Genomic DNA, 19,703 nt, shown 5'->3' with positions numbered 1-19,703 from the left:
AATTTCCTCTTGATTTAGATACACGCACCCAAATCCCCAAGATTCCAAATGATCCAGGAGAGCTCTGGCTCCAGAGAAGGTCTCTGAAGGCCACGTCCCGGTTCTCGTGCCGGGTGTATGGTCCAGGCTGGTGTGCTCTCCATCTGTCCCTTCCTGGTTGTTCTGGACCGCACCCACACCTCCTCCAGGCCCCCCCCCTTTCCTGACGGGAGGTTCACACAGGGTTTGGCTGGTCCTCACAGCACAGGATGGATGACCACTTAGCAGGTGTGCTGGAGATATGATTTATTTGTAGGGCCCTTGCCAACCCTGGTCTGGTTGATCCTGTCCTCCTGGATCTTTCTACGACCATTTCCTGCCTTCCCTGGTTCCATTCTTGTCTTCCCTTAAGGAACAACAACAGTAACAGAACCATTTCCAGCATACATGCACCAAGCACTCCCTCTGTGCCAAGCATCAGTCGGGTGGCTTTACATGTCTTCACTCACTGAATCCTCTCCAATGACCTATCATTACCTCCATTTTACAGATGAGGAGATAGAGGAAAAGGGTGCATAAGTTGCCTGCCCAAGATGACACAGAGGTAGAGCAGTGCTTCCGACCTTGACTGCTGATCAAGTTCCAGGAACCTCCAGCTTGTGTCCAAGGGGCAGGGGATCTCTGCTTTGGGGTCCCACTACTTGTAAAGGCTCAGTCCTGGTAACAAACTGGGGCTCTAACTGTGTGTACTCCTAACAGAGGAACAGATAAACATGACCTCTGGTGACCTGTTAGTGAATTCTTCCACTCTTTCCGAAGGTGTCACCTTGATATTGCCAAGAGTGCCTTCTTGATCTCATCCGAAAACCATGTTCAGAATATCCTGAATTTTTACTCCTATGGATCTTATCCTCCTAGAATGGCCCAGTGGGTCATGTGGGAGATTACATCTTTAAAGTCTTTTTTGGGAAAGACATAAGCTAAAAATACATGCTTTCTGGTGGCACTTTATTTCCAGTGGTCATTAAATAGCCCCACTGATCAACTAGCTAGCTTTCCCTCTGGGGTACTTTTTAAAAGAGTATTATTATTGGTTTTGAACTCCAGCGAAACCCTCCTCAACCACTGTCATGACCCATCTGACTCCTGCCTGGGGGCAAAAGCTATAGCTGTTCTCTCCTCTGTGCTCATCTATTCCATTTGTCCATAAGGCATTGATCAGAAGGGTGTGTGTTTTGAGGGGTGACAAGGAGAGAAGGGACAGATTTCCCTCCTCTCTTGTCATGTCCCATGCCCTCCCCCATATAGTCTGGACAACAAAGAAGATGTTTATTTTAGGGGTGCCCGAGTGGCTCGTCGATTAAAGCGTTCCAGCTCTTGATTTCGGCTCAGGTCATGATCTTATGGTTCACGAGATTGAACCCTGTGTCAGGCTCTGCACTAACAGCTCAGAGCCCGCTTGGGATTCTCTCTTTGCCCCTTCCCCACCTCAAAATAAATAAATAAACTTTATAAAAAAAAGACGCTTATTTTAAAATAATATCCATTATGGTTGTCATCTACCTACTTTTAAAAAACTCTACCTTTTCAGTTCCATGGTGGGCCTGCATTCTTTTGCTAAATGGAATGGCTGCTAATGGACCCTGTTGTGTCTCTGCAACCCCAGGGTCTGTTCGGTACTGCTCAGCTTTCTCCTCCAGATCATTGCTCCCCGTCTGTCCGCTCCGCACAGCCAGGCTTATTCAGGGCCAGATTTTCTCTCCCACGGACTCAATAACTACCTTTTTTAGGAAATAGGTGTTTGTCCCAGTGGGGCACTGCTGTCAATATCTGCCCTAGGTTTTTGGTTCTTTCCAGTCTTGTTTATTGGCATTTTCTTGTAGTCCATTGTCTCAGGACCCTGACCAATCCAGCATCGTAACCTCCGGCAGGCATGGACCATTTCAGCTTCCATGCTGTTCTGCATCGCTATGTGTAACTGCTGGCTGCCTGCTATTTTACTTCAGGTGAAGCTCATGCTTCCTACACAGTCTCTGCCTGGTCCACAATATCCCGAATGTCTAAATGTTATAAGATCTAAGACTCATCTGAGCACTACGGTCCCATCCATGCCTGGAGGCTCAAAATTTCCCTCTTCTGATCCCTCTGAGAACAGCTACCTCTGAGCAATGTGCCCAGCCCTCCCTCCATAGTCGTATCTCATTCCCAACCTCTCACAATGCTTTCTGGCCTAGACTCGCATCTTATTCTTACAACAACATAATGAAGAAAGGGAACAGTGTCTCCATTTGGCAGAACAGTCCACCCCAGGTTGTTCCTGTTTCTCTTACCTCTTCAGGTGACATGGTGTCCACCAAATCCGTTGACTCCTAGAGAAGAAAGACATAGGTCCAAGTTCTTTCCCTTTTCATGGCAGTTATGGTTCCTTTGGCCATTAGCCATCTCTCACAGGCCAGGGCCACAGATGCTTGCCTTCCTAGTCATGGTTCCTTCCATATGAACCTTCTCCATGGTGGGGCCTTCTCACTTCTGCCTTGCGGACCATGGATGTCTCAGTTCACAGAGGCACACCCCTTTCCCTGTCCACCCTCCACGACACATCTGCTCTCACCTGGCTTGTTTTCTTCTTCGTGGGGCGAGGTCTGCCCAGTAAGCAGCGCAGCAGGGACCGGAAGACAGAGGGTCTCTGACCTGAGGGGAGTGGCAGGTGGATGGAAAGGGAAACAGAGTGGTATCTGTTCTAGGAGGAAACGGCCCGCTGGGGAGGCTCTGCGGGACCCCGGACACTTTGCCAAACAAGGTGTGTACTTCCCGGATGCGTCACCTCCATGGACACCCTCTCTCCTACCCTCCTAAATCAGCTCTTGCCCTTCCCTGGGACGGTAATATGTAGACTCAATGAATAGGAATCCCATCCCCCCGCCTCCCTCCTTATAGTAGCAGCTGTTAGGTTGAGGAGAGCCCAGAGAGAAGCCACAGGCATGAATGCGGGTGCATGCTGGGAGAATCTTCACCTGCGGGCTCTGGGGCTTCTGGCTCCTGTTTGTGGCTGGGCAGGGGCCCATTGGGCTCTTCTGGGGACAATGGAGCGGCAGGAAAGGAGCGAGGAGCGGGGAGAGGAGGCAGCTGTAAGGAACAGTAAAAATTCTCAGTCCTGGGAAAGAGGCTGCCTAGCACTTTCCCCCCCTTATCGGCTGGTGTCCTGGGAAATCTCTCGACCTCTATTCTTTCTCCCCTTTCAGAATTCCTGTGTCTCTTTGGGTTCTCATTGGTACCATCACCTGCAACCTTATCTCCTTCAGCCCCTGGCCCCCAGGGACACTGGTCTCTTTGACCTTCTCAGTGATCAGCATGCCCTCTCTGTCCTCTGCCCCAATCTATCCAGCTCCCCCAGCCCCACCCCTGCCTGGTCACCTCGGGCTTCCCAGAGAGGTCCTCCTCTTCATCCTCATCCACAAAGGCAAAGGACTCCCTCCGGCCCTCGGATGGGACGCCTTGGTGCCCCCTGCCAGCAGGCCGCGCCTTTCCATCATAAGGCAGCTCAGACAGCTTCCTGGCCATGTCCTGGGCTGCCCGCAGCCTCCGCTCAGGGCACAGGTGGCGCTGCAGGAGGGACTGCAGCTCTGACCGCTCCACGGAGCCCAGCAGGATCATTGAATCTGGGGGAGAGCGGAGCACACCCTGAGGGCCCGCTCCTTCCACTCCCCGCTCCGCAGGATCCAGTCCGGGACAGAAGCCCAGCACCCCTGCTTCACTTCCCAGCTTTTACCCTCTCTTTCTGAAAACTCATTTCAAACATCTGCCAGGACTGACCTCACCCAATCCCTTTTATTTCACTCATTCAGCACTTAGAGACCCAGTTGATACTATCCTACTTAGTGCCAATTTGTACTTATTTATTTGAATGCAGCCCTTCCTTATACAGGCTGTTTGTAAATAGGTGAACTTGGCATCAAAATAGCTAATCAACCCTGTCTCAAAAAAAAAACAAAAAACAAAAAACAAAAACCCAAAACACTTTAAAATCCACTTATATAGGCTGAGATGTGAATATACTTTGAAAGAAGTGTACAAGGATATCTGATGCTTAATCACTTAAAGACTCTGGGTCCTTCTAGGATATAAACAAAACGCCTACTTTTCCTGGGAAGGTGTTTCATATACGGAAATTTCTGCTACCATAATGAACCTTTTCATTAAGTTGTAAGCCCATAAAATTGCGGCAGTGTTATTAAGATAAATCTTACCATTAAGCCTTTGTCATTATTATGAAAACCTTGTATCTCATTGGCTGTACCCAGACTCCAATGAAAAGCCACTGCTTTAGAGGCCACTTAAAAAGTATTTGGGATTTGGGGAAAATATTAAAATGAGTCTAACCTGAACAATTTGGATACTCTGATTATCTGAAATCAGGAACTAACAAATTTAATGGCTCCAAGTGGCCGTACATGATTCTTCTTAATTACACTAATTCAAGCACTAGGCGAGTATCGATTTAATATCTAGTAAATACCTACAGGGAGACAGCCTGAAGGGAATAGAAGTTACAGTGTCTGCCCTCAAAGAATTCCCAATCTAGTGAGACATAGATATATAAACTACACAAGAAATAATACACAGCAGGATTAAATGCCGAAGGATGATGAAATAAAGAAGTGTGTGAAATCACTGCTTTAAACCATTCACTCCTCAGAGTGCCTGGGTGGCTCAGTCGGTTAAGCGTCGACTTTTTTTTTTAACGTTTATTTATTTGAGAGAGAGAGAGAGAGAGAGAGCGAGAGAGCGCACAAGCAGAGGAGGGGCAGAGAGAGAGAGAGAGAGAGGGAGGGAGACACAGAATCCGAAGCAGCCTCCAGGGTCTGAGCTGTCAGCAAAGAGCCCGACATGGGGCTTGAACTCATTAACTGTGAGATCACGACCTGAGACAAAGTTGGACGTTTAACCGACTGAGCACCCAGATGCCCCAAGTGTGGACTCTTGATTTTGGCTCAGGTCATGATCTCACGGTTCGTGAAATCGAACCCTGAGCGGGGCTCTGCACTGACTGTGCAGAGAGTACTTGGGATTCTCTCTCCCTGTCTCTCTTTGCCCCCACCCCCCAAAATAAATAAACAAACATTAAAAAGGATAAACCATTCACTCCTTCATACAGAACGGTTTCCTCTGCCCCTCACGTCAGGCACTAAAGAACAGCTACCGTTTAGTGAAGTAGCAAAGAGAACCACGTAAGGGGCTAAGCCTCACTGTTCATGGATTCCTTGATTGCAAATTTGTCTCCTGTCTCAAATACGGGGGCGTATTTGTAACCCCCAGATCAGTGCTCAAGGTGCCCTCGCCGTCATTCACAGACCTGTACAGAGCGGCGAATGACCAGGGGCCTCCCTGTGCACGTGTTCCCAGCTAAGCTGCAAAAGTGATGCTCTGCTTCTTGTTTCAGCTCCCATATTGTAAACAAGCATTCTTTCCATGGTCTGTTTAATGCCACATTTTCACATTTTTGTTGGTTCTGTGTTGGTGATTTTGCTGCTTAAACCCCACCCCACCCCTCCCCATCCCCAAGCAAGAAGGCTGTGATGGGCCTTATGGAGAACATCCGTGTGCTAGGCAAGCTTCGTTCAGGCCTGAGTTATAGCCCTGTCGGCCATGAATTCTAGTTAGTGAATCAACACTATATACATGAAATAAGCTGTCTTTAAAGAGAAACACACATAAAACAAGTTTATGCATTGATTAGTTGAAGAAAATGTGACCAGAGGAACCTAACCCTGTATTTCCTCCAGGGCAATGGTTCAGTATCATATCCCTAATTCAGTGTTCATGGCAACTTTAGAGAACATAACTACAATGACTAATGAGAATCAGCTATAGTTCTCTAATTGGATTTTTAACTATCTTCTTGCGCTTGTGTTAGGACTGTATTTTTCCTTCTCAAAGATGATCGTGTTCCTTAAGGAACACAGGCTGGGTATGCTGTGGCACAAATGGCTGGTCCCTAATGACAAGCCCACACTACAGTGTCTCTTCCACCTCTGTGGAGCCCTTGTTCAGGTCGCTAGCTCAGGAGTTTGTTTCCTTCCTTCCCACTGACCTTTCGAATCAACCAGTGGTAAAGTCTTGACTGTGGTGGTCTGGAGCAGGGTTTGCAATTCCCCATACGTGCAGGCGGCTGAAACAAACTTCACATCACGCACCATGATGTCCTCAACAAAGATTGTAAATTTGCTATGGAGGAAGAAAGCATGGGGGTTAGCCCCACCATACGCTTGTTCCTTTGCCATCCCAGGCATTCCATCACTCATAATATTCATCAAGTACATGGGAACATAAAAGTAAGTAAAAAGCAGTGTTTCCAAATGTTGACCCTAACCTTGGTCTCAACCTCAGAACCTCCCACCCCCACCCCATCAAGTCTGAACTAATTCCAGCTGGTGCCCCTGACCTGAGCTGGTTCCAACCAAGGTCAGGCAAGTAGGGTAGCTTCTTGACCTGGATGATGCTGTCATAGAGGGAGGGCTGCAGGCTCTGAGCCACCATATTGGCCAAGATGACAGCCACCATCATGGGGAGGATGTGGGCAATCTGACCCGTTAACTCGAAGCAAATCACAGCTGTGGAGACCGTATGGGACACTGCGCCAGTCAGCGCTGCTGCCCCTAGAATGACACACAGGAAGCGGTGGGTTAGGGTTGCCATTCCTGGCATGGAGGGCACGTGAGGATGCCATGGGAGTGACGTAGAATGGGGAGACATGACCCCAGTCAGTACCAACACTCCTGACATAATCATCTGTCAAGAGTAGTGGTGAGAATGCTCAAGTATTAGAAAACCATTTTAATCTTACTCGATGTCCTTTGGCAATTTGCAAAATCATTGTGTGTGCCCGGATTTTCACTTATAAAATGAAGACAGTGATGTCCTATCTATTCCTTGCTGTAGAAAGTTTGGATCATTCTGTTTTGTTTTGTTTTGAAGTAGTCTCTACACCCAGTGTGGAGCTTGAACTCACAACCCTGAGATCAAGAGTCACATGCTCTACCGACTGAGCCACCCAGGTGCCCCAGAAGTTTGGACTGTTCTTAACTGAGCATTTTAAAACCCAGTGATAGCATTTTACTTTGGGCCTCAGGTTTTGATGTCAACAATTTATGAATGAAGACGGTCAAACCCAGGACTCAGGCTGTGGACTTGGAACATGACACCTGTGTCAGATCCTGGTTCTACAGTTTCTCAATTGTGCAAACAGAACTTGATGCTTCTGGAATCCCATATTCTTATCTCTGAGGTAAATGAGGTATTAAATAAGTTGTAAGGCCCTTGCAGACCTACAATGTTATGATTCTGTGAACTCTTTGAAAACAGAATCCGTCTTATTTGTTTTTAGTTATGTTTTCCCATCAACAGAAATAGTTGCTAGAAGGTATACATGCAAAGAGAACAAGAAAAATTTACAAAAAAGAAGGGCACAGTCAGTAGAGCGTGCAATTCTTGATCTCGGGGTGGTGAGTTCAAGCCCCATGTTGGGTGTACAGCTTACTTGATGGGGAATAAGAGCAGATGACTCTTACTGATGAAAGAGGCTTTTGTAAAGGACTGTGATCGGGGAGTAAGGTCACCATATGCAATGCAAAGCCGGTTAAGGCTTCTATATTTAAGGGAGGCATGGCCTTAGATGTTATGGGATTTTGGTGAAGAACATAGGAGGGAGGAGGCATACTAATTTTGGGGATTACACTGGCTTCTGTGTTAGACATGGTTTCAGTTGGATGGTTTCAGTTGGATTATCACAGATTATCAGAATGTTAGGACCGTGAGATATCTCAGAAGTCACGTGAGGGCAAAGAAAGTGGGGTGCAGAAAGGTAGCTAACTTGCTCTGTAGTCATGCAGGTGACAAGTGGCAGGGATGAGCACATGTTCTTAGGTCTTAGTCATGTACTCTTAAGTCCCGTCGATATTGGCACATCTGGTAGGTTGGGAGTATCCAAGCAAGTCACCTGCACTGCTGTTTCTCTGATTCTTTGGAAGCAAAGAAAAAACCCTCACCAAACGTTCAGACACAATCCTAGGTGCTTTCCTTCTTATCTTGTTTAATCCCCATAATAATCCCTTTTCTACAGAAAGAAACTAAGGCTCAAAGACATTCAATAAGAGCTAATGAGAGTCAGAGCCAAGGGCTGATTATTTGAACAAAAGATGAATCAAATAGCAAAAAATTAAAACCTCATTGTGAAGCCTGGAATAAAGATGTCATGGGAGAGTTTGAGTGTGGCTATTAGGGGTTCCGGAGGGTAGAATGTGTCTCACCAATTACTGCATAGCCCCCGGGTAGGATCTTGTAGATGATGTCATCGAATAGGATACCGTCAGGGAATAGCATGGCCATGATCTCTCCCACCAGTCTTCCAAATGCAGCTCCTAGAGGAAAGACAAAAGGAACGAAGGTATTGAAAGATCCAAGTTCCAGATCCTCTATATTTTCAGAGCCAATCCCTGCTTGGGCACTAAGACCAAACATAAGCCCCAAGCATCCAGACCTTTCCTTGATTTCCCAGTACCCTAGATTGCAGCTCTCAGTAAGATCCCAGGCTTCCCACCAGAACTTACCTAGCACAAACACAGGCATGAAGCCTCCACAGGGTATGGGCATAGTGGTGGCCACGATGGACATCCAAAACTGGGGTAAAAAGAGGCATCAGGACACCCTCTCAACCCTGCCCAATACACATGCATACACTCCACCCTCTCCCCACTTCCAACCCTCCTTCTTGCTTCGAGAGTCACAGAAACCCTGGGATAGCAAATCCTTTTGGAAGCCATTTTGTCTGCACCCTTCCTCCAGAACCAAAAAAAACGTGGAGTGCTCAGTCTAAGAGACAACCAAAGACAACATTATAAGAAAGTTCCTCCTGATCGTTAACTCAAATTGTTCTGACTTGGAGCGGCTGTGTTTGCCTTTAGGCAATCTAGAAGGAAGAGTGGAGCCCCTGAAGACTCCTGTCCCTGCTCCAGAAGGCTCCTGGCCTATACTGTACCCTCTTAGCCTGAAAAGGTCACCTCAGCTGAACAGCCTAAAAGTCTTGAAGCTGGAGGATATCTTTTCCCAGTCAGATTATGTTTCTGAAAAAGAGCCCATTTCTAAGTGGCAGACACCTTAAAGTGGTAGTGACTTACTACATGACTAATGTAGCTTTGAGGTGGTCATTTACAAAGCTGTTTATATGGTAAACTTCACAAGGGAGTCTGGAGCGAAGCCTGTCTTGCCGGAGCCATTTCCTAACATCAAATCACCTTAAGCAGAGATTCAAAACACATCAGATCTGTCCTGCCATCCTGGAAGGGCACACTGAGAAACCTAGCCAATCTCCAAGGCCAACTCTGTCGGGAAGTATTCCAACAGAAATTGGAACAATTTTAGCAAAAGCAATAGGTACATTCTGTGGCAAGGAATGCAGAAGAATTGAGAAATAAGAGTGGAGAAAAGAGTATTGGTTGAGCTTTTGAAATATCTGTGAAAGAAATAAAAATGTGAGACATAGCATGTGAATTAGGTTTATGTATCACTTCCAAAATAAGTCAGCTAATCTTACAAAAGGATCTCAAACTAATTTGGTGAAAGATGGTAGCAGCTAAGTCCGAACAAATTGACAGGATGAAACATTTACAATTAAAAACCTATGCAAATTTACTGTAAGCTGGTAAGAAATAAATTTCTTAATATTCTAAACCTTAGAAAGAGTCCCTTGAGGAGTGCCTGGGTGACTCGATCGGTTAAGTTTAGGTCGTGATCTCACGGCCTGTGAGTTCGAGCCCTGTGTCTGACAGCACAGAGCCTGCTTGGGATTCTCTATCTCCCTCTCTCTCTGCCCATCCCTCGTTCGTTCTCTGTCTCTCTGTCTCTCTCTCTCTCTCAAAATAAATAAAAATTAAAAAAAAAAAAAAAAGATTCCATTGAGACAGGGCTGGTGTCAAGAGCCATGACAGAAACTCTGGGAAGGTTTCTTTCCAGAAGCTCTGAGTTGATGCAAAATACATACATACTTCTTCAGGTCAGAATATGAGTGGGTAAAACAGTTGAGAACTGCAAAGTCAAGTGAAGAGATATAAACTAAGAACGCCTTGAGTAGAAAGCAACCGCATGCCTCTTCTCTGCCTGCTCTCAGCACTGGCATGGTGCTCATAAATGCAAGTCAGATGTAGGTAGGTCACTGGGGAGGGAGGGAAGGAGGGAGGAAGGAAACAAAGAAGAGAGTTTGCTTGGTCCATGCAAGTGTCCGTGCAAATAGTGTCCATACAAAACAGAAAAGGCTTCTCAGAGATAATATTTGCTACAACACCCAACAGAAATGCTCACTGGTAAACTGGTTGAAACTGCAGATGACCAGACACCATGTCAGTCTGTCTAGACATGGAGTTCTAGACCCTTCTAGTTTAACCTTCATAAGTGATTCTGACATATAACAATTGGAGACCCCTTGAACTATTCTGTGCCATCTTTTTGGAATAAGCACATGAAAGCCATATAGAATTTTGTTGGCTTGGGTTAACCTGAACACTCCAGTAATACAGATAATATGTGGATAATAGGGCTGAATTCAGAGGACAAAGTTTGGATTATCCCCCAAGATATGTGTAAGAACAGATGAGGATCAGAGGACATGGAAGTGATCAACCCCTGTAGCACAAAGAATGACATATGAGGTTAGCAAACTTTCTGAGCTATTAGCGCATGAAAGGAAGGATCCAGAAGCAATGTAAGTAATGTGGAACACAAATAACTCCCAAGAATTTAAACACCCAGTTCTAGAGAATTGGGAAAGTAGACACCTGTTATGACAGATGTCACTTTATTTAGACCCTTCACAAGAAGGGGTGCTATGAAGAATTGTACTGAACCCTGGGCTATGCTGAACAGTGATACCAGGTAATGATGTTGGACTCTTAAAAAGGGAAACTGAGAAGTTGTAATATTCATACGCATTGTGGGAGCTGGTGACTTACCGCATGGTGATACTTTCTATGTCTTAAGACTGAGGAATACAGAAGTTCCTTTCATCAATCGCTGAGAACCTTATCTACCTGTATGGATACTGCCTGTGTATGTATGTATGTATGTATGTGTGTATATATATGTGTGTGTGTATAGGTAACCTACTACCTATACTTAAAAATTTTTTTTTTTAAGACAGAGAGAGACAGAGCATGATTTGGGGATGGGGCAGAGAGAGAGAGTGAGACACAGAATCCGAAGCAGGCTCCAGGCTCTGAGCTGTCAGCACACCCTACGTAAGGCTCGAACTCACGAACTGTGAGATCATGACCTGAGCTGAAGTTGGACACTCAACCAACTGAGCCACTCAGGCACCCTTTTAAAAAAATTTTTTTTTAATTTATTTTTAAGACAGAGAGACCATTACCTACACTTCAGAATAAAGGGATGTGTATGTGTCCAACAGCAGAACAGTGAAAATGCTGGAAGCAATGATAATCAATCAGACAATATCAGATTTATAGCAGTGAGTGGTTTTATGTGTATAAATATTATAGAATAGCACAGGCCTGCTACATACTGTGGGGCTTGAAACATAGCCCAGGAAGTATATGAGTTTCTCCCCCTGACACGCTTATGATATACACATTACCAAGGATGTAATTCAGTGAGAAATTAATAATAGTGACATACAGTTGAGTCCTGCTATATAATCCAATTAGGCTTCTTAGAATAAACTTTAATCTGTGAAGTTGAATCCAGATATATACTTGGGAATCTGGGATGAGGTGAAGTGAGGTGTAGGGGAAATGTTGAAAAATATACAGTATTTTGTTTCTTCAAAACTTTTCAAAAGCTTGACATTTTCTTTTAATTATTTTTTATTATTTATTTATTTATTTATTTTTGCTCCTTCTACTATCTTGGAACCTGTGGAGGCCTGCTGGGAACAGGACTCCTGAAAATGACAAGTATGTCTGGAAGGCTGTGGTCCAAAGCCATTTTTGCTGGCTATAAGCGGGGTCTCCAGAACCAGAGGGAACACACAGCTCTTCTTAAAATTGAAGGTGTTTATGTAGAGATGAAACTGAATTCTATCTAGGCAAGAGATGTGCTTCTGTGTACAAGGCAAAGAACAACACAGTGACTCCTGGTGGCAAACCGAACAAAACCAGAATACTCAGGAAAAGTAACTCATGCTCCAGGAAACAGTGGCATGGTTCGTGCCAAATTCCAAAGCAACCTTCCTACTAAAGCCATTGGCCACAGAATCTGTGTGACGTTGTACCCCTCAAGGATTTAAACTAACTGAAAAGTAAATAAATAAAGATGTAGATTTGTTCTCCTGTAAAAAAAAAAAAGTTGGTTTTTTGTTTGTTTGTTTTTAATTTTAGAGAGAGAGTGCATGCAAGCAAGGGAGAGGGGCAGAGGGAGAGAGAGAATCCTAGACAGGCTCCACAGCTAGCACAGAGCCTGACGTGGGGCTCAATCCCATGACCATGAGCTCATGACCTGAGCTGAAATCAAGAGTCAAATGCTCAGCTGACTGAGTCACCCAGGCGCCCCAAAACCTTGACATTTTAAAAGTATATATGATCCTATCAACAACAGCCAAATTATAGAAACAGCCTAAATGTCCATCGACTGAAGAATGGATAAAAAAGATGTGGTATATATACACAATGGAATAGTACTTGGAGATCAAAAAGAATGAAATCTTGCAATTTGCAGCAACATTGATGGAATTAGAATGAATTATGCTAAGCAAAATAAGTCAGAGAAAGATAAATATCATATGACTTCACTCATACGTGCAATTTAAGAAACAGAACAGATGAACATAGAGGAAGGGAAGGAAAAATAAGATGAAAACAGAGAGGGGTGCCTGGGTGGCTCAGTCGGTTAAGCATCCGAATTCGGCTCAGGTCATGATCTCACAGTTCATGGGTTTGAGCCCCGCGTCGGGCTCTGTGCTGATAGCTTGGGGCCTGGAGCCTGCTTCGGATTCTCGGTCTCCCTCTCTCTCTCTCTCTGCCCCTCCCCCGCTCACGTTCTGTCTCCCTCTCTCTGTCAAAAATGAATAAACATTAAAAAAAATTAAAAAAAAAAAACAACAGAGAGGGAGGCAAACCATAAGAAACTCCTAAGTACAAAAAACAAATTGAGGGTTGATGGGAGGCGGGGCTTGGGTGGGGGAATGCACTAAATGGGTGATGGGTATTAAGGAGGGCCCTTGTTGGGATGAGTACTGGGTGTTATACTAAATTCTACTCCTGGAATCATTATTACATTACTTTAACTAACTTGGATTTGAATAAAATTAAAAAAAAAGTATATATGATCCCAAAGTTACCATACAGCTCAGTCTATATTATTTTCCTTGAACAATAAATTCTGAGATGCTATCAAAACTTGGACTCGGTTACTTACAGGAAGCTGCGATTTATAAGTGAGAGAAGATGAACGCTGTACTGGAAGTCCAAAAGTCAAATCCCTAACAAGACAGCGAGACCACTTTTACGATAAAAATATCAAATCTTGTGAAGGAAGAAACAAAAACGGACCTAATTAATAAAGCAGGTGTGCAAAATATGGAAGCTGTTGACCCACTGAACCCACATGGAGTGGAATGGGAAAGAACATGCACAGATACAGCTTCCAGAAACCCAGAGCAAATCCTGAGAATGTAAGTCACAGACTTGGAACCTGGTGCGTCAAGCACCTGGTATCTTTAATCATGGGATCCTGGGCAAGTACATTAAAGGAGCAGCAAAAAACAAAGACATTTTTTCCAACCATAAGCATATATAACTTAGTGACTCATATCCTGCGAAAATATAGATTCACAAAAATTATCATGGATAAGTTAATAGCAAGGTATTCAAAAGCATGAAGGTTCAGTGTGGACAGTCTTTTTTTACTTGAGAACCCTAATATACAGAGGAAATCTTGGAACATACAGGCAACACACACCGTCAGTAATAAGGCAATCATCAAAAGAGAAAAAAGAAAGGCAAGCAGCAGCCAGAAGAGATGTCACAACTAGGGGTGGAAATAAAAATATCTTTGTATAAGGTGGTGACTGAGAAGCTTAGGAATACATGGTTCTTGATGGGCAGACATGGAAGAGAACGGATGTAAGAGACCAGTTGTGGTTTCCTAACTGAAATTAGGAGAAAAAGGCTTGAGAGTGGTAAAATCCTCACGGCCTCACTACCTAACTAGGGAACAATACCATGTATAAAAATTACATATAGCCACTAATAAAATTGATTTAAATATTTTATCTCTTTTGCAATTCTAGAAAAGAGATTACCCACTAGACAGGGGGAAAATGGATATGCAAATCATCCAAAAATGGATAATCAGACGCATGGAGAATGAAGTATACAATTCTCTAATATGTGGTGGGATTTGGTTAGCTTATCTTAGGTGTTCCCACAGTCATCTATACTGTTCAACCCCGTCTTGTCCTTGTTTACCAGGCTGCTGTGACATCTTAAGCACTTAGCAAGTGGAACTTTTAGCAGGCTTATGGTAATAATGGTAACATCGCTAAGTTGACATGAATAGACACTGGCTCACTCCTATAGATGGGCAACTTACCTGCGCTATGGTTTCCAGCTACTTGTTTTTAGGTCCACATGAAGTTTACCCTTTTCTACCCTACGCAAACCATGGGTTCCAGGTTGAAAACAGACAGAAGCTTAGGGGGTCAGGAGTGCAGGGAGGGGTACCTTCATGATAAAGAAGAGGAGGATGATGATGACGACGTTGACTTGTGGATGGATCCACACAGCCGACTGGCCCAGGCTTGCAGGGTCACCCACATGCTTTACCCACGTGTTGTTGTCAAAGAGGGTACTGATGGCTTCGCGAGGCATCAGCTGTGAGAGGGAGAAGCAAAAGGGGGCAGGTCTCCAAGGATGTTTGGTGTTAGCACTTTGTACAGAACTGATTCTCCTGGGGTTTCCCGGGTAGCTCAGTCGGTTAAGCATCCGACTTCAGCTCAGGTTATGATCTCATGGTTCATGAGTTTGAGCCCTGCATCGGGTTTTCTGCTGTCAGCGTGGAGCCTGCTTGGGATTCTATCTCTCCTTCTCTCTGCCCCTCCCTCTCTCCCAAAAAACAAACAAACAAACAAACATACAAGTGGATTCTCTCGTCTCATTTTTCAAGGGTCTCTCTTGTCTGTTCTTGGGGAGAGATTCTACACTTGGGTAAAAGTACCTGTGCTCAGAAGCTGGAGGGATGTCTGTGCTGTGGCCCTGCCCTGGCTTAGTCCCAGCTCAGTGACCTGACGCCCACCTCCCTCCCCAGACTCTTTGGAGCTGACCTCTCCAGCCATGAATTGACCCATTCCTGGCGGAAAAGTGAATGAAGCGATGACAAAGGTGACGATTCCGGGATACAGCAGGCGACTGAAAAAGACACAGATTTAAGCCCCCCCAAGTTAGCCACAGTGGATGTCACACTGAGCTGGCTAGCTGGGTTCTAGTAGCCCACTGCAGACTTAGCTCTTTATTTTTATTTTATTTTTTTAGGAGAGAGAGAAAGTGAGTGAGGGAGAGAAGTGGGGCAGGGGGAGGGAGAGAGAGAGAGAGGAGAGAGAGAGAGAGGAGAGAGAGCCCACGAACTGTGAGATCATGACCTGAGCTGAAACCAAGAGTCAGATGCTCAGTCCACTGAGCCACCCAGGCATCCCATCCTCAGCTCTTTAAACACAGAATGTTCTTGCCACCAAAAAGCAATCTTTAACGGGCAAACCACACCGTGTTCTCTCTCTATGTGGAATATCAGGTCTTCTATATTTTATCGCAAGTCATGTATTGGCATTTACAGCCTTTGAGAAAGATTAAAAGGGAGGGGCTCGTGGAGAAAGCAGAAAGTAAATGGGTAGGACACAGAAGGGCAGTGACTCACTGCTTCGCCAGAAACCGGCTGAGGGCCTTGTGCCTTCGGACACCAAGCATGACTTGGCGGTGCAGATACACAAATACAGCTCCCAGGAACCCACAGCAAATCCTGAGGGCGCAAGTCATACAGCAATGGAACCCTCATCCCAGACCTGGCTGTGGCAGGGAAACAAATACCAGGCGCCCACCCTCCCCCAGCAACTCACACTCACCCACGCCTGCCCCCAGGCTTTCAGCTTGAGCCCCTCCCAGCCCAAAGCCGCACCCTGCCCTGCTCCCACCCCCAGCTAACCACTCCCAGGGCACTCCACTGACCCGATGATGGCAAAGGCTGGGAGTTCCTGCAGGTCAAAGGGGAAATCCATTCGGAAATTGGTTCTGAAGAGGGCGGTGATGGTGACTACGGGATGGAAAGGCATGGTGGGAGCGCCACAGAGACCCGATGGGAAGCCAGGGTCATCAGCCGAGGGTCAATTCCTTCCTTCCTCCGAGGCCAATGTCACCTCTTCCACTGAATTTCCAGTTTTTATGGCCGAACACTGCCCTTCTACTCCGTGATCCAGGACCTATATCTTTGCTCTATATCCTTGGGCCCACTTCCGAAATAATGCCATCCATTCCTTTTCTAAACCGCCCTAAGGAGCTTCCCTACACGCCCCATTACCAGCCTCCCTCTTTCCCTGTTACCGGCATCCTTGTTCCACACGGCCAGCACGCGGAAAACAAAGGCACTGAACGTGGCCGCAAAGAATCCTCGCCAGTAGTTCCGCACGGCAAAGTAGGTAGAGGTGACCTCGATGCTGAACAGCACTCCTGCAGGGGCGTGGGGGTGGTCAGGGCCAGACAGAGTAAGAGGCTCTCCCCCAGCCCCCACCCTGTGGCCCCGAGGTGCTTTTGCTGAAACCTGAATCACGAGGGGAAGCAGCAGTGGGAAGTAATGGTCTCCTGGAACCTCACTCTCTAAAACATACACCTGCTCACGCTGGCGGTTGTTAGCAGGCCGGGGATGTGGTCCAGTAAGATACAGAAAGGAGCTCGGGGTGGGGGACGGGGAGTGTGGTCTTCAACCCACAGACCGAGGGGGTCAGGTGGTCCCACCCTCTCTCTCCCTTAGAAAGTAGGGTTGGGTGGGATTCACGATTGTCAGATAGCCACAGGGACTTAAGGGTTGTTGCAAAGTTTCTGCAGGGAAGTTATGGGAGAAAACATTTCCAGAGCAGGTGCTCAGCAGAGCTCAGGACCCACGGGAACTCTCCTTCACATTCCCTCCAATCTCTACTCCCTCCTCCCAGGTACCACATACCTTGAGGCAACTTTATAAGGAACAAATAAGAAAAATGAACATGAGAAGCCTTCATGAGAGCTGACAATAATCAATATTCCAAGAAAAGAAGAGGATTCATCAAAGTGTTTAAAAATTAATATTAGGGGCGCCTGGGCGGCTCAGTCGGCTGAGTGTCTGACTCTTGATTTTGGCTCAGGCCATGATCCTGGGTCATGAGATTGAGCCCTGTGCATGCACGTTGAATGCAGAGCCAGCTTAATATTCTCTCTCTCTCTCTCTCTCTCTCTCTCTCTCTCTCTCTCTCCCCCTCTCCCCTGTGCGTGCTCTCTCTCAAATTAAAAAAAAAAAGTTAACATTAAAAACCTGACATAAAATAACAAAAACAAGGGGAAAAACCAAGAGGCTAGGAGTTAAAAACAATTTTGTTTCAGAAAGGTGAGTGGGGCAGAAGGAAAGCTAATTAAAAGGCCTAAATAGCACTGTTTCTGAGCAGATGCTGGAGCGGAAAATGAGGAGGTCGATACACAGACCGATAGCAAGCAGAGGGAGGGACAAAGTGAGGAACGCTAATGAGGGCCTAAAAGCGAGATTCAAGAGACAGCAAGGAAAATAACCTTTGAACGTATTAAGAATACGGGAGTGGACTTTGATTAGATGCAGGATAAAAATTGATGGCAAGAAGAAGTAGTTAGCTAAGCCTCATCTTTATGGAAAATGAGGAAGAGAAACCAGAAAAATGCAGCATGTAACTAGATGAGTGGAGGAGAGGCCTGGGCCCAAGAGCAACCAGGAACCAGATAAGGTGCGTCTCCTCCTTTCCCCCCACGGTGAACGGTTGCTGGCCTGAGACTCCTCAGGTAGCAGCTTCCGTCCGAGCCAATGTTTTTCTCCCTGTTCTACATGCAAAGTCACAACTCTGGACTCCTCCGGGACCGCCCCGCTCTGTTTCACAGGTGACAGTCAATAGTTGAGTAAGTTACTTGCGCCAAGAGGATAGTGGCCTGCCGGTTACTCCCTCACAGAGTAGCTGCAGCATTTTGGCCGAGGGTCCCTAGGGGTCAGCTCAAAAGTCACCTTCTCTGGGAAGGCATTCCAGGTGCCCCTCGTCATGTGGAAACAGCTGACTGTCTCAGAATTTTGGACTGTTTGAGCACTTGTTATGTGTTTCCATCTCTGAGTTCCCCCTAGGATCAAAAGTTCCTTGGAAACCACCACCTAATACAATGCCTGACACATCGTAGGGGCTTTCTGTCTGTTCTATGGGTGAACGGGAGAGGAAGGGGAGGAGAGAGAACAAGAGAGAACAGAACGGGTGAAATTTCAGAGAGCGGAGCAAGGGAAGGGGGAATTTGGGGCAGCTGGAGCTGCCAGCCACCCTTTCTGCCCCTGCTCCTCAAATCACGGCCGGTAAGGCTGCTGTCTCCTCGGGCTGAAAGGAGGATTTGACACAGTGTGGGGAGCAGGTGGAGGAAGTCTCTCTCCTTTTCTTTACCAGTAATAAAACAAAGTCAGCTTTGATTTGTTGGGGTGTAAGCTATCCAACTTATGAATATTTTACGACCATATTTTGAAACCCTGGGCTAGATTTTCTTTCCTATGATGTGGTTCTGGGATGCTTTCCCCAGCAGTCTGTCACTCTATACTCAGGAATGAGAACTGATTTTACTATTAGTCTGAGCCAAGCAGAAAATGTGCCGCTAAGAGCAAACAAAGCATTAAAAACACAAACAGCTTCTGGAAACTCTCTGGTTTCTGTTCCGTGGTACAGCTCTCTTCTGCCGCCCTGGATGTTCCCTGTTCTCCCCCTCTGGCTCCTTTGCCCCTGCCCAAGCCAGGGCCTTGACCTTGGTCTCCTGCTCTTGCTACTCACAGACACACTTTCTCCATTTCATGGCTTCAACTGCCACCGACAGGCTATTTGTTAGCAAAGCCATGTGTTCAGCTCAGTTCCTGGACTTCAGACTCAACAGTCCAGCTGCCTGGTCGGTATCACTCGGCTATGCCACTGGATCTTCAAACTCAATAGATTTAAAGTAAAATGGATCAACTCCTCCAGACCCGTTTCATGTCCCATATTCCTTGTCTTGCTGACCAGCACCACTGTCCACCCAATTTTCCTTGGAATAAACTTTGGGAGTTGGCCCAGATTCCTCTTTCTGTCTCATCCTTTATAGCCTCACATAAAATCAACCTCCAGGTCACATCAATTTTACTTTCTATCATCCGTATGTATCATCCTCTTCTCTCTTCTGCCTCTATCCAGTTCAGTCTCTCATCATCTGGCATCAGGGCTTTGACAATAGCCTTCTTCTTAATCTTAGACTTAATCCTGTTAATCCACAGGCTGGTCCAACTCTGCACGCATCTGCTGGAGGGACTGGATGGATGTGCCGGGCCTGTCATGTGTCACTCCCTTCCTTGTACAGAATTCTTCTATGGCTCCCCTTCCCCCGTGACAGCATTTCCAAAAGCCCGATCTGTGAGGTCTTCTGAGTCTTATGAGAAGTTCCTTGCAGAAGGGATTCTGTGGGAAA

The 19,703-nt window shown here is 46.0% G+C and overlaps 1 protein-coding gene across 1 annotated transcript in view; it reads right to left on the bottom strand.

The window, feature by feature from the left end:
* CLCN1 (chloride voltage-gated channel 1) overlaps positions 1-19,703 on the bottom strand; it is a 33,641-nt gene that overhangs the window by 3,911 nt on the left and 10,027 nt on the right. The window contains exons 8-20 of the mRNA XM_043589775.1: positions 16,572-16,697; positions 16,200-16,284; positions 15,892-15,993; positions 15,305-15,389; positions 14,706-14,855; positions 8,586-8,655; positions 8,286-8,396; positions 6,422-6,635; positions 6,071-6,204; positions 3,394-3,638; positions 2,994-3,105; positions 2,591-2,670; positions 2,310-2,348 (exon numbers count right to left, since the gene is read on the bottom strand). Of these exons, the coding sequence (XP_043445710.1) occupies positions 2,310-2,348; positions 2,591-2,670; positions 2,994-3,105; positions 3,394-3,638; positions 6,071-6,204; positions 6,422-6,635; positions 8,286-8,396; positions 8,586-8,655; positions 14,706-14,855; positions 15,305-15,389; positions 15,892-15,993; positions 16,200-16,284; positions 16,572-16,697 (1,553 nt within the window). The remainder of the gene's footprint in view (positions 1-2,309; positions 2,349-2,590; positions 2,671-2,993; positions 3,106-3,393; positions 3,639-6,070; positions 6,205-6,421; positions 6,636-8,285; positions 8,397-8,585; positions 8,656-14,705; positions 14,856-15,304; positions 15,390-15,891; positions 15,994-16,199; positions 16,285-16,571; positions 16,698-19,703) is intronic.

The sequence above is a fragment of the Prionailurus bengalensis genome, chromosome A2 (assembly GCF_016509475.1).
Source record: "Prionailurus bengalensis isolate Pbe53 chromosome A2, Fcat_Pben_1.1_paternal_pri, whole genome shotgun sequence".
Taxonomy (NCBI): Eukaryota; Metazoa; Chordata; class Mammalia; order Carnivora; family Felidae; genus Prionailurus; species Prionailurus bengalensis.
This window is presented reverse-complemented; position numbering and strand designations above follow the sequence as displayed.